Source organism: Acomys russatus, chromosome 20 (assembly GCF_903995435.1).
Source record: "Acomys russatus chromosome 20, mAcoRus1.1, whole genome shotgun sequence".
Classification (NCBI taxonomy): domain Eukaryota; kingdom Metazoa; phylum Chordata; class Mammalia; order Rodentia; family Muridae; genus Acomys; species Acomys russatus.
The window spans coordinates 70,358,005-70,370,125 of record NC_067156.1 but is presented as its reverse complement, the minus strand read 5'-3'; the positions used below and the strand labels follow the sequence as shown (position 1 = coordinate 70,370,125).

Sequence of the window (12,121 nt, the reverse complement as noted above, 5' to 3'; positions counted from 1 at the left end):
GGGACTTGAACTCAGGACCTCTGGAAGAGCAGACGGTGCTCTTAACCTCTGAGCCATCTCTCCAGCCCCCAAAGTGTTTATAGTTGAACTTTCAGCAAAGCTGGCACAGGCATTGCTTCCCCCTCCTTTCTCCTTTCAAATAGTTGAATATGCTTCTCATTGGCAGGCTCAAGTCAGCAGCCTAAAGACAAGTGAGAAAACGACATTTCCGGCTTGGCAGGCTCTTGTTCCTAAGGGAGCAATAGGAAGAGTGGAGGCTTGGCCCCGGGCCATTGTGCCCACTGTGGGCAGGAGAGCTCTTCCTTCTTGTCTTTGTTCATATGGCTTGATGAAGGTGCTAGGCAGGGGTTACAGACAGCTGTTAGTTTATGTTAGCTCCTTGTACAGAGAGTATTCAGAAGAACCTCTGTACCCCTTTTCATTCTTCAGAGAGTACGAATTATGTTCTCCCAAAGTGTGTATACTGAAGCCGTGGTTTTTCCTAATTTTATGTCACTTCATTTTATGTGCCTTGTTATGCCTAGTAGATAATTGGACCAATTTTATAGTTTTCTGTGCCTGCTTGTAATTCTGACCTCCAAAAACTCTCTCCTAGTCTCTTCTCAGCCAAATTAAAAAACTGAAACTTAGTAGAAGAAAATCAGTTGTTCTGGTTTGCATATTATTTTTATAACTTTTACAGTTTTTGTCTCAAGCTGTAACATACTTTTAATCTGTAAGGGTAAGAAGATAAATCTATGGTCTACATTTCCTTGTCAACTCTATTACTTTACTTTCTGTTAATCAACACCATGAACAAAAGCAACATAAAGGTAGGAGGGTATTTGGCCCACCAGATAATGGTCCATCAATGGGAAATTCAGAGCAGGAATTCAAGTAGGAGCAGAGGTGGGTGCCATGGAGAAATGGTACTGATGGCTTGCTCTCCAGGCTTGCTAAGTTTGCTTTCTTACATAACCCAGGACTACCTGTCTAGCAGTGGCACCACCGAAATGAGTGATTAATCAAGGAAACACCCCCACAGACCTGCTCATGGGCCAATCTGATAGAAACACCTCCACAGGTGTGCTCATGGGCCAATCTGATAGAAGGAGTGCCTCGCCTGAAATTACCTATTCCCAAGTGACTCTAAGAACTAACTAGCATAATTGTCCTTTCACAGAGGCTAAAGCACAGCATACATTTATTTCAAAACACTTTCAATCAACAATTGAACAGATAAGCAAACTGTCATACACATGCAGTGGAATAGTCAATCACAAGAAAGGAAATTCTGATACATGCGACAGCATAGCTAAATCTTGAAAAAAATAGTATATTGGGTAAAATAAGCCTGACACTAAAGAAAATATTGTATAATCCCATATGAGGTATCTAGAATGGCAGATACATAGTAAAGGAAAATAAAGCAGGAATTACCAGAGTAAGGAGAAATGTGAATTACTATTTACAAAGTACGCTGGGCGTAGTGGTGCATACTTTTAATCCAAGTACTCTGGAGGCAGAAGCAGGCAGACTGATGTGAGTTCAAGGCCAGCCTGGTCTACAAAGTGATTCCAGGTCAGCCAAGGCTATCGTGTCTTGAAAAAAACAAAAACAGAAAACTATTTACAAAGTACAAAGTTTTTAGTTTTGTGTGGGATGAAGAAAAAGTCGGTGACAGTTCTATCACCCAGTTCAGTGTAAGTATGCGTGAAGCCTCTGAATGACACACCTAACATGGTTCTTTGGTAGCATTTTGTTTATTTATTTATTTGCTTGTTTGATTGATTGATTTTAAGTGTGGAGCATGCCACACATTTGCCTGTCATCCTTGTGCAAGGGCCACACTAGTCCCCTCTGTTGTCCCAGGGCTGGTCTGTGTGCTCAGAAGTGAGCATGGTAACATTTAATTTATGCACACACAAAGTGTTGAAAGAAGAGGCCATGCTTGATCTCTTTGTCCCCACCTAGTCAGTTTGACAAATACTTGCTGAGTTACTGCGAGGCACCAGAAACTGTGGCAGATGGCAAACAGAAAGGCTTAAGACAGACAACCCTGCCCTGAAGTCAAAATCTCACTTAAAGGGTCCACGCAAATGTTGTACCCACCCCTTCATTAGATTTCTTTTCAGCAAGTATTTCTTAGTAAGGTGAGAGGAAATAAGCCATACTCCTTCCACTCAAAGGTGTTCAGGGAGATAGAGTGAGCATGGACACTCAAACTGCACTGCCTCATGCTATGTTTTTAAATGACAAATAAATACTAACTAGTAACAGAACCTTGAAAAGTGGAAAGAAAAGCCATTTCGGGCTGACTGGTGGAAGACTCAGGTGGACATAAAGAAAGGAGAGGCAATGGCTTAGTGGTTAGGAGCCCTGAATGGTCTTCCAGAGGACAGGGGTTCAATTCCCAGCGCCCACATGGTGGCTTACAGCTGTCTGTAACCTCAAGTCTGACAGCCTTACATAGACCTATATACAGGCAAAACACTAGTGCACATAAAATAAATATATTTTTAAAGAAGTTCATGCTTTAAAAGAAGAAGAGGAGGAGGAAGAGGGAGCACTGGGAACCAGAAGCTTCCTTGAGCACATCTGGAAGGCAGTGTAGACACATCTGGTAGTTGTATGGAATTTTTACACTTGATTTACTTAGGGCTATAATGTGCCATGAGAAATGTGCACATTATGCCAGAAAGCTCATTTATATTTTCCTTTTCAACTGTTCTATGTATTTTAGTGTTGATTTACATTCTTATTCCAATACATTGTGTTTTCTTTCTCTTTTCACTTATATTACTGTTACATTTTTAAAATTTCCTAATCTCTATCCTTTCAGGAAAACAAAGTCAAACCGCCCAATCTGACGACTAAAAAACTCTTCCGAGCTTCTCTAACTCAGGCCACGTTGGAGAAACCCTCCGGGGCTCTGTGTTTCCGCCCACAGCCAGCAGCAGCCAGCCACAAGGTGGAGCCGTCCGCCAGCCAGCAGAGGGCAGGCCTGTTCGCAGCCGCTCTCCTGCAGCCAGGGTCTTTTCACGACCCAAAGCTCTCCTGGCCTCTCAAGGAAGCTCAGCTATATCTGGAGAACTCAAAGCTCATCAGAGAAAATACACAAGTTCAACGTAAAAATCTTTGCTCAGAAACTAACAGAGCCCCGGCATTCATACCGGTTTTCAAAAAGAAATCTGAGCAAGAGAGCAAAGACGGTTCAGCACTTGGTACGGTGAAAAGAAAGCAGAATGCGGTTACAGAACCTATCCTGTTGGCGCAGGAAACTAGTCTACCTCAGAGAAGCAAACCGAGTTTAGTTACAGCCACTCGGAAACAAACAAACCGTAACATTCACACTCGTGTTGGGAATTTAAATCCGAAACTCTCGAGACCGCCGCAAGAAAAAAGCAGTGAGTTCTGTGAGCAGAAGAGGCAACATTCCGCTTCTGCTATAGAGTGGACTGTGCACCCCAGTGCACAGCTGTCAAGGAGCAGCTGGAGTGTGGTAAGAAACAGTGCTGACATCCACACCAGCGCAAAAGAAGACCTAACAAGCAGAGCCATAACACAAATTTTAGGGAAAAGCCGTGAGTCACTAAAACTCAAAAGCCAGCCACACATTTTTGAATCAGACTTAGAAACTGAAGAGTCCCAACAGCAGCAGCTAGTAAAAAAGATTAAAGACACTGATGTAGCTGAGTGCGTCCTAACTGAGGGCAAAGCAGCCCACAGCCGCAGGCGGAAGGTATGCCCCGAGTCTTCAAAATCTTCTACAAAGCATCGCTCTAATGCACACAGGCAATCTAGTGCTTCTAACAACCAGGTAAAGTTGTTTTGGTTTTTTGGTTTGTTTGTTTTTCCAATCTGGAACATTTCATAGTTGGCTATACTTAAGATGGTTAAATAAGAATGCAAATAACTTCCCAAGTAGATGTGGAAATGTGATAATTAAGAAAGCCATCTCTGCCCCACCCCAACAAGGACATCTAACTCAGCCCTTCATGATTCACCCAGCACTGCAGAAGAGGGAGCCGGAGAAGTGCTGTGAGCCTGGGTCTCTGGACATGACATGGCCACAGCACCCAGGAACCCAGCACATATGGCAAGGGACTCACGGGTGCCCACCCACTCTGAGAAACTCGCATCAGCTAATGCTTGCTAGGGGGAAGGTAGCATTGCCTTCAGTGCTGTAATCACTGATAAGTTGCCCATCCCCCAGAAAATAATGCCCACCATGATCATGTGAGTAACCAACATTAAACTCAGTTGGTCACCCAAATAAATACCTCAAAGTGGGAGCAGGACTTGTTTTAACCAGCTTTGGAGGAAGAGAGATGAGGATTGGAGAGAGTGCTAGCATGAAAGTGACCACAATTCATTATACAAGTGTAAAAAATTGTCAAAGAAATTTAAAAACAGATACTAACTCTCTTAAGAAGCAAAACTGCTAGCAGCATGGTTAGTTTGTTACAAAATGCTGTTCTTCAATTTGATACAGGCATCTAATACAATGAAACTCAAGAATTCTCTCAGCACTCCTGAGGCCGAGTGCAGTGTGGACCAGAGACTGCCCAGCAGGTAACTGCACTGGTGTGCGCACATCTTCCCTCCATTACTTAGGGAGAGAGAGCCATGCTTAAATTAGCAAGGAAATAGGAACAGCACATCCTGTGACTGAGACTGTCTTACACGGTGTAGGCCCAAAACGGAATGGCACTGAGAAAGGACCCCTCAGGCTCCCTTCTCTTTAGTTGTCACAAACTAGGAAGTCAGGACCAACCCTACAACCACAGCAGCTGCCTGAATAGCAAGTGGATGGCCCCACTAAACTGTCTTCCTGCTTGGGCATGACCCAAACAACAGACCTGAAGTGGAGCCCCAGAGATAACAGTTAAGGTAAAGTCTACACCAGAAGCTCACGGTGCCGGCTGCATGTCAGCTTGAGAGTCAGTTCTCATTCTGGGTCCCTGGCACCAAGTCCACAAAACTGTACATCTGGAAATAACGTTTTATTGCTTGTTGCCACCTGTTCTATTCTAGGAACAAATACATTACTAAAACATCCACAAGTAGTCTTCACATAGAACTATTGGCTACATTCAGATTCTTTTGTTTGTTTTGTTTTTTGAGACAGGGTTTCTCTGTGTAGCCATGGCTGTCCTGGACTCTCTTTGTAGACCAGGCTGGCCTCCAGCTCACAGCGATCTACCTACCTCTGCCTCCCAAGTGCTGGGATTAAAGGCGTGCGCCACCACTGCCTGATTTACATTCAGGTTCTTTAAGAACCAACCAGAAAATGTCATTCTCTTCCAAATGCCATTTCTTCCTATAGCTAATATGATTTCCAACCTAATTTGAGTTACCTAAAAGGTACATAATCCTATTTCTATGTATATTATGATGTGGTATTTTATGTAGTTTTAAACATCCTCATTTTAATCCTCTCAAGTAGCTGAGGAAAATATTGTATATGCCTTAGAAATGGTTATTTGCATTTTTAGAGATCTTTTCTAGGTTCCATCTTGTCTTAGAAGTATGTCACTTTCTCATTTTGAATTACTTAATGCCTTGTACAATATTAACATGAACTTATCTATTAGGAAGTATAACATGAAAAGAAAACTATGGTTTCTATATGACAGCACTGTCACCCAGTGATAAAATTAATAGACACTTCTGTAAAAGGTTTTGAGTAATATGGAATAGTTCAGTAAATAAGTTTAAAACTGTGGGGCAGTTAGGAGCATTGGCTGCTCTTCCAGAAGACATAGGTTCAATTCCTAGGACCGACATTGCGGTTCACAATTATATGTAACTGCAGTTCCAGGGGCTCTGCTCCTGCTTCTGGACTCTGTGGACATCAGGCCTGCACCCACTGCACAATCATACGTGCAGGCGAAACACCCACACACATCAAATAAAGCCTACAATTGCTCGTTGCAGGAACGCTCACTCAGAGCACTGATGACACTCTCCCAGACATTGCCTGTGCGGACGAAGAAGGCTGCATGTGCTGCTTGGTGGCCTCTTGCTTTACACAATGATTTTCTATTTAATTTGTACATAGTATTTCACTGGCTATGGGTATGTCGTGTTTAACTGGCTTCCAATTGATGGATACTTAAGTTGTTCACAACCGTTCAGTATTACAAGTTATGTTAAGTTGTTCTATACAAAATATTGTAAATTACAAAATTTTCTTAGACATTACAATGTTTTTAATAACAGAGTTTCATTCTGTAGACCCAGCTAGCCTGGAACTTGCTGCATAGATCAAGCTGGCCTCAAACTCACAGAGATCAACTTGCCTCTGCTTCCCAAGTGCTGGCTTATAGACACCTTCCCTAATGTAGTGCTTTTGATAGTTTAAAATGCTTTTATTTTGTCATTACCATTTTTATTACTGAAATTGTTTGAAATGATTCTGTTTTATTGTCAGAGTCTTGGGGCGTCACAGATACAGTAACACAAAGATAGTGCGAAGAAGCTAAGTGCTGTCACACTATCCCCTCTGTTCCTCCCGAGGACTGTTTACTGTAACATTTTAAAGCAAATTCGAGAAATCTTACAGCTCCATTCATAAACACTTCAGAACAGAACATATAGTGGACTTTTAAAGGCAAGACTTCCCATGAATATTTATGCTGTACCTTTAGAATCCTCGTCTCCAAAGTAGCCATATTACTTGCAGTTACACGAGGAGACTCTCTATAACCCCGTGCTTCTCCATAACCCTGGGCACATTGTTTAAATGTCTATTTAGGGGTTGACGGTGTGCGGTATTGTCACTAAATCTCACTTTTGTCTTTATATGTGACTAATGGGAACCCCTAGAGACACAAGGTCAGCCTCGCTGCAGAATCACAGCCTTTACTGGGGGAAATCTCTGTGCCTAGCGTGCTTATTAGCCCTGCTAGGTCCAGGCAGTGACCGTGGTCTACTCCAGAAATGGCTGGACTTGCCCTGAAGGCTGCTCTAGTCTTTAGCAAGCTCATGTGGGCTGGTGGCTTGGGCCTAGCATTGTCTCTGTGTGAAGCAAGTGCCCAGAGCTGCCTGCTTGTCCTCCACAGACAAGTCTCTGACACTCACAGGGATTAAAAAAGAGGAGCATAAATGGTGCCGCTCTCCTAATGAAAAATTCCCTCACTTCAAATATTTTAGGCTTTTATTGGGTTTGATAGCATATAATTAGCATATATTTAAAAAGTCAAGCTCTTCATTGAAAATCCTACTATAATAACCCTTTATTATGTATATAAAAATAGCCAAAAACAAGTTTCAGTTGAGCTATGATTGTTAAATGTGGATGCTGCTGCTACCAGTTCATCAAAACACTGCAGTTGACAGAGTGACTATTCCTCCCACTCCTGAAGTTTTGCCTAGTAGTTCACTTTCTCTATGCCTTATACTTTCCAGAACTCCCTTGTTCCCAACTTATCATCCTCACTGGAAGAATGTACACTTGATTCAAAGCCCATTTTAAGCTCTCCTTTCTCATGACGTCCATGTAATGCACACCATCAGGACTTAGCAAATACTAGGACAGTGTTTTGCCTGTATACAAACATATTTGGTTTTGAGAGCAATGTACCTGTGTGTGTGTGTGTGTGTGTGTGTGTGTGTGTGTGTGTGTGATCAGCATAGTCATCCATGCATGGTTATTCTTGGATAAGCCTTGCCTGGCTGCTTCCTGAGGCTGCTCCATCACTGCGGCCTAGGCTGTGACAGCATCATATTACTCAACTCAGTAAACTGGTCAAAAGTGGGTCCACCACTTAAGCTGTGTGCAGCGTTCCCAGTTCTTCAAAGAGTCTTGGTAATAATCCCTCCTCTAGTAATCAGAACTACTTAGAAATGACAGCATAATACTTCTTTCTAGATGGGCATTATGTAGCCCACACTGGCCTTGAACTCACTATGTAGCAATGACCTTGAACTGCTTGATCTTCCTGCCTCTGTTTCCAGAGTACTAGGTATGGCAGGCTCAGGTTATGTCATTCTGGAAATCAAACCCAGGGCCTTGTGCATGTGAGGCAAGCATTCTACCAACTGAGCTATATCCTAAGCACTAGTATTTAATTTTTGATAAATGTTCATATATATGCAAGTTTTGTTATGCTAAAATAAGTTATATGAGCTTGTTTCCTTGTATAAATATATATAATCTACACATACACACCAAATTTCTGTGCTCAAAATTCACCAGAGAAATCAATGAAGATCTTGGTCCATGTTAAAGATTCCAGTCTGAGGGCTGCAGATAACTCAGCAGTGAAGAGCACTTGCTCCTCTTGTTGAGGATACAAGTTTATTTCCCAGCACCGTTTAGCTGCTCACAGTCATCTGTAACTCAGGCTTGGGTTCCAGCGGGATCTGGAATCTGACACCCTCTTGGGGCCTCTCAGGCACTAGGCACACACATGATATGCATACATACATGCAGGCAAAACACTCTTAGACATAAATTAATATTTTTAAAAAGACTTCAATTTCTAAAAGCTAAAATAATTGCACAACCAATTGGGAAAAAAAGCAAATTTTCCTTTTTTAGGTTTGGATGCTTTGTTTGTAATATGGACCCCTTCCAAAAATTCATTCCTTGCTTTTCAATTCTGCGTTACAGTTTTAAATCATAAATGATTGTATGTTTGCCTATATCCAGAGGCTTAGAAATCAACCACCACACTAAAAGGAACTTATGGAAATAGGCCAAAGTTAATGCCAAGACTCATATTTATAGTTATGTAAAAATGTTCCTCGGTTTATTAGTGCTCACTGTATTTGTATGTGGTTTTATATTTTATTGTATGTTCCATTAATTTTACTTCATTTGTATTTATTACTCACTGTAGCAAGTAAAAATGTTGAGCATCTCAGTAATTGGCTTCTATTTGACTAATTTAGCAACCAATTTTCACAATTTTCATGTTGCATATGATCTGTTTTTATGCTGTACTGTGAATATGTGACTATTTATAGGTAGTTATGAATAGCCAGTATAAGGACTTACAGATGCATGACCCTTATGTATTTATGCTTAGAATGTTCATGATGTATGTTATTTCAGATGACAAACAGTAAAGGCATTTCAAGTGCATGCACTTTTCAGATGTCAGAGTGACTGTACAGAAAAGTGGAAGAGCTTGAGTCCCCGGAAAATTCCTTTCTCGCTGTAGTTTATTTTCATATGAGCACTTGCTGCTAAGCTATGGAAACCAGCTTAGATCCTTAGTACATCATTGAGGTTTAATCTCAGAAGACCTTCATTTTTCTCTACAAAGTTATTCGTTCAAGTATTTGCTATGTGCCAAGCACTATTGAGGTTTATAAGGAAGTGGTGACACTGGCTTAGAACAGGGAAAGAACCTGGGGTTCAGGAGCACCAAGCAGTGTCCAGTGGCTGGAGTGAGAGAGGCCAGAGAGCACAGTGGAGCGATCGCCCTGGGAAGAGCACTGGCTTTACTTCAACTGGCATGGGCTCAGGCCCACAGAGTAGCCCCATGTGACAAGGCTTGGCAGGGCATTCTAGCTGCTGTGCTATGGGCAGGCTGGCCAAGGAATAGGAGAGAAGGTGGGAAACCAGTTCAGAATCGTACAGGTGATAAATGCCCAGACCATCATTGTAGTTAAGGAAGTTTTTAAAAAATGGTTCTGGATATATTGGGTAGAGCTCACTGGCTTGGGGGTAGGGGTTCTGAGCTGTCTAGAATGGCTCTAATATTCTTGGTTTGGATAAGATTTCTTTTGTTTTGTTTTGTTTTGGGAGAATATTTTGATTTGGTTTGGTTTTGATTTTCTTTGATACAGGGTTTCTCTGTGCAGCCTTGCCTATCCTAGACTTGATTTTTAAACTAGGCTGGCCTTGAACTCACAGAGATCCACCTATCTCTGCCTTCCCAAGTGCTGGGATTAGAAGTGTGCGCCACCATGCCCATCTACATTAAGATTTTTTTTTTTAAGCAAGGCAGTGGTGGCACACACCTTTAATCCCAGCACTTGGGAGGCAGGGGCAGGTGGATCACTGTGAGTTCAAGGCCAGCCTGGTCTACAAAGTGAGTCTAGGACAGCCAAGGCTACACAGAGAAAACCTGTCTTGAGAAAAAAAAATTGAAAGCAGACTTTGTAGTGGAAAGAACATAATGGACGATTAGGTTTCACAGAGTGTGGTAGGCCACTGGTGACCTTGATGAGCTATGGGTCAAGGATGTCAAGTGCTGGGGTCCAGCCTCCTTCGTCATGGAACCTGTGCTGCCTGAATCAGGCAGAAGCACCGGGTTTATGTGTCCCAATCCCTGCCTGATTCTCTTTCTATACCAGATATTGTTAGGGGACAATCTAATAGTAATTCTAAAACCTTGATGGGAAACTCCTGTATTTGTTTAAAAAATAGAGTGATTACTGCTTTAGCCAAAGTGTTTCAGTGCAGTGACAAACAAGCGCACAGCACCTAAGATTCACTAGAATTCCTTCTACTTTGAAAAGCTAACACAAAGAGAGGGAGGTGTATACATTTGTCTTTAAAAAGAAAAAATTAAAATTTGTAGTTTGGAAATAGCTCAGAGTGGTCTGACTGAGCACGGCCACCCTGGCTCGTATGTTTGAACACTTGGTCCCCAGTTGGTGGAACTGTTAGTTAGCAGTGTGGCCTTGTTGCAGGAGGTGTGTCCCTGGGGCGGACCATCTAGTTAGCCCTCTTCTTCATGGTTATGTCTCAGATGTACGCTTTCAGCTGCCATGTCTGCCTGCTGCATGTGTCTGCCTGCTGCCATGCTACTTGCCATGCTGGTCAGGAGACCCAAACTAAAGCCTTCCTCTTATGAGTTGCCTTGGTCACAGTGGTTTATCATGGTACTAGAAAACCAGCTAGGACATAGCTTATATAATTTATAGGCAGTAATCTAGGTCTTAATATCTTTGTACTATCATTACTTGCAAGACAATTTTTAAATGTTTACAGTTCATTTTCAAGTTCAAAAGAGCTTTTTGATGATTATTGTCATTTATACCAACCAAATCCTGAAAAATACATATGATAATAGTTTGTTAAATACATTTTGCAATTAAAAGTATTTTGCCACCATTTCCACTTAAATTTCATAATGTGATAAAAATGATAATTTTTTTTTTTTACTCTTGAGGCAAGAAAACAGATGAATTTCTAAAATCTGCTCAATCCAATGCATCTAACTAAGTGGCAGGCTCAGGCTAAAGTCCGTGGTAACAGCCACAAAAAAGTAAATATGCCTCCCCTGAGCTGAGTAAACCCAGAAGTTGCTCTGGTGTGTGACAAAGACCAGTCATTCTGAACACTGAATTCCAGTCACCTGCTCAGTGGCAGCTTCCCCTGTGCTTCCTTGTTCTACTCTCACAGGGATGGGCAAATGTGAGAGGGTTTTTAAAAAAACATTTTTAAGCCAATTGTGTGTATATGTGAGGGTACGTGCATGTGGACCCAAGTGTGCGCAGAGCCCTAGGATTCCCTAGGGCTGGTGCTGTGAGCTGCCAGTGTGAGCCACATTGGTGCCAGGAACCAAGCTCCAGTCCTCCACAAGAACAGTACACATCTCCCTGAGGAGTCAGCCAGCCAGCCCCACATTAGAGTTCTTATACTCTAAAGTCTAACCAGCTTCCGGTGCCTCCCCTCTTACACACACAACCCCTGTACAGCCCAAAACGTGCATGCCACGGACCGCTGGGAGGGGCCAGGTCCTGTGTGGTGCGCTGAGCCCCTCTCCTCCAGGAAGGACAATCCCCTTGTGGTTATGGAGCTCCAGTCTTCTTTAGGACAGTTGCTTTGCAGGGCAGAGATCTAGCATCATCCCAGGAAATGTGTTTCCGTCTCAGGAAATATAGAAAATGGAAGAAGAAATGACTTGTCTTCCTGATCTGGTACCTATGTGAGAAATTCTTCTGTTGGTACAGAGGCATTTCTCTGTTTAACTGGCAAGACTTTGAAGGAAGTGGTGCAGTTTTAGAAATAAATCTAGGAATAATCAGAGTTCTCAGAAAATGCCATTGCTGAGCTAGCTAGAACTAGAATATAAATTTTACACATGACCTACTGTAGCATGAAGCTAAATGGTCTAATTACATCAGGCCATTTGAGGAATTTTCATTAGAAAAAGTAATGAGTAGTAAATTGAGC

General features: G+C 42.2%; 1 protein-coding gene across 1 annotated transcript in view; it reads left to right on the top strand.

The window, feature by feature from the left end:
- The window catches only part of C20H18orf63 (chromosome 20 C18orf63 homolog), a 54,768-nt gene that overhangs the window by 27,666 nt on the left and 14,981 nt on the right, over nt 1-12,121 (top strand). The window contains exon 11 of the mRNA XM_051163234.1: nt 2,822-3,799. Coding sequence (XP_051019191.1) covers nt 2,822-3,799 — 978 coding nt within the window. The remainder of the gene's footprint in view (nt 1-2,821; nt 3,800-12,121) is intronic.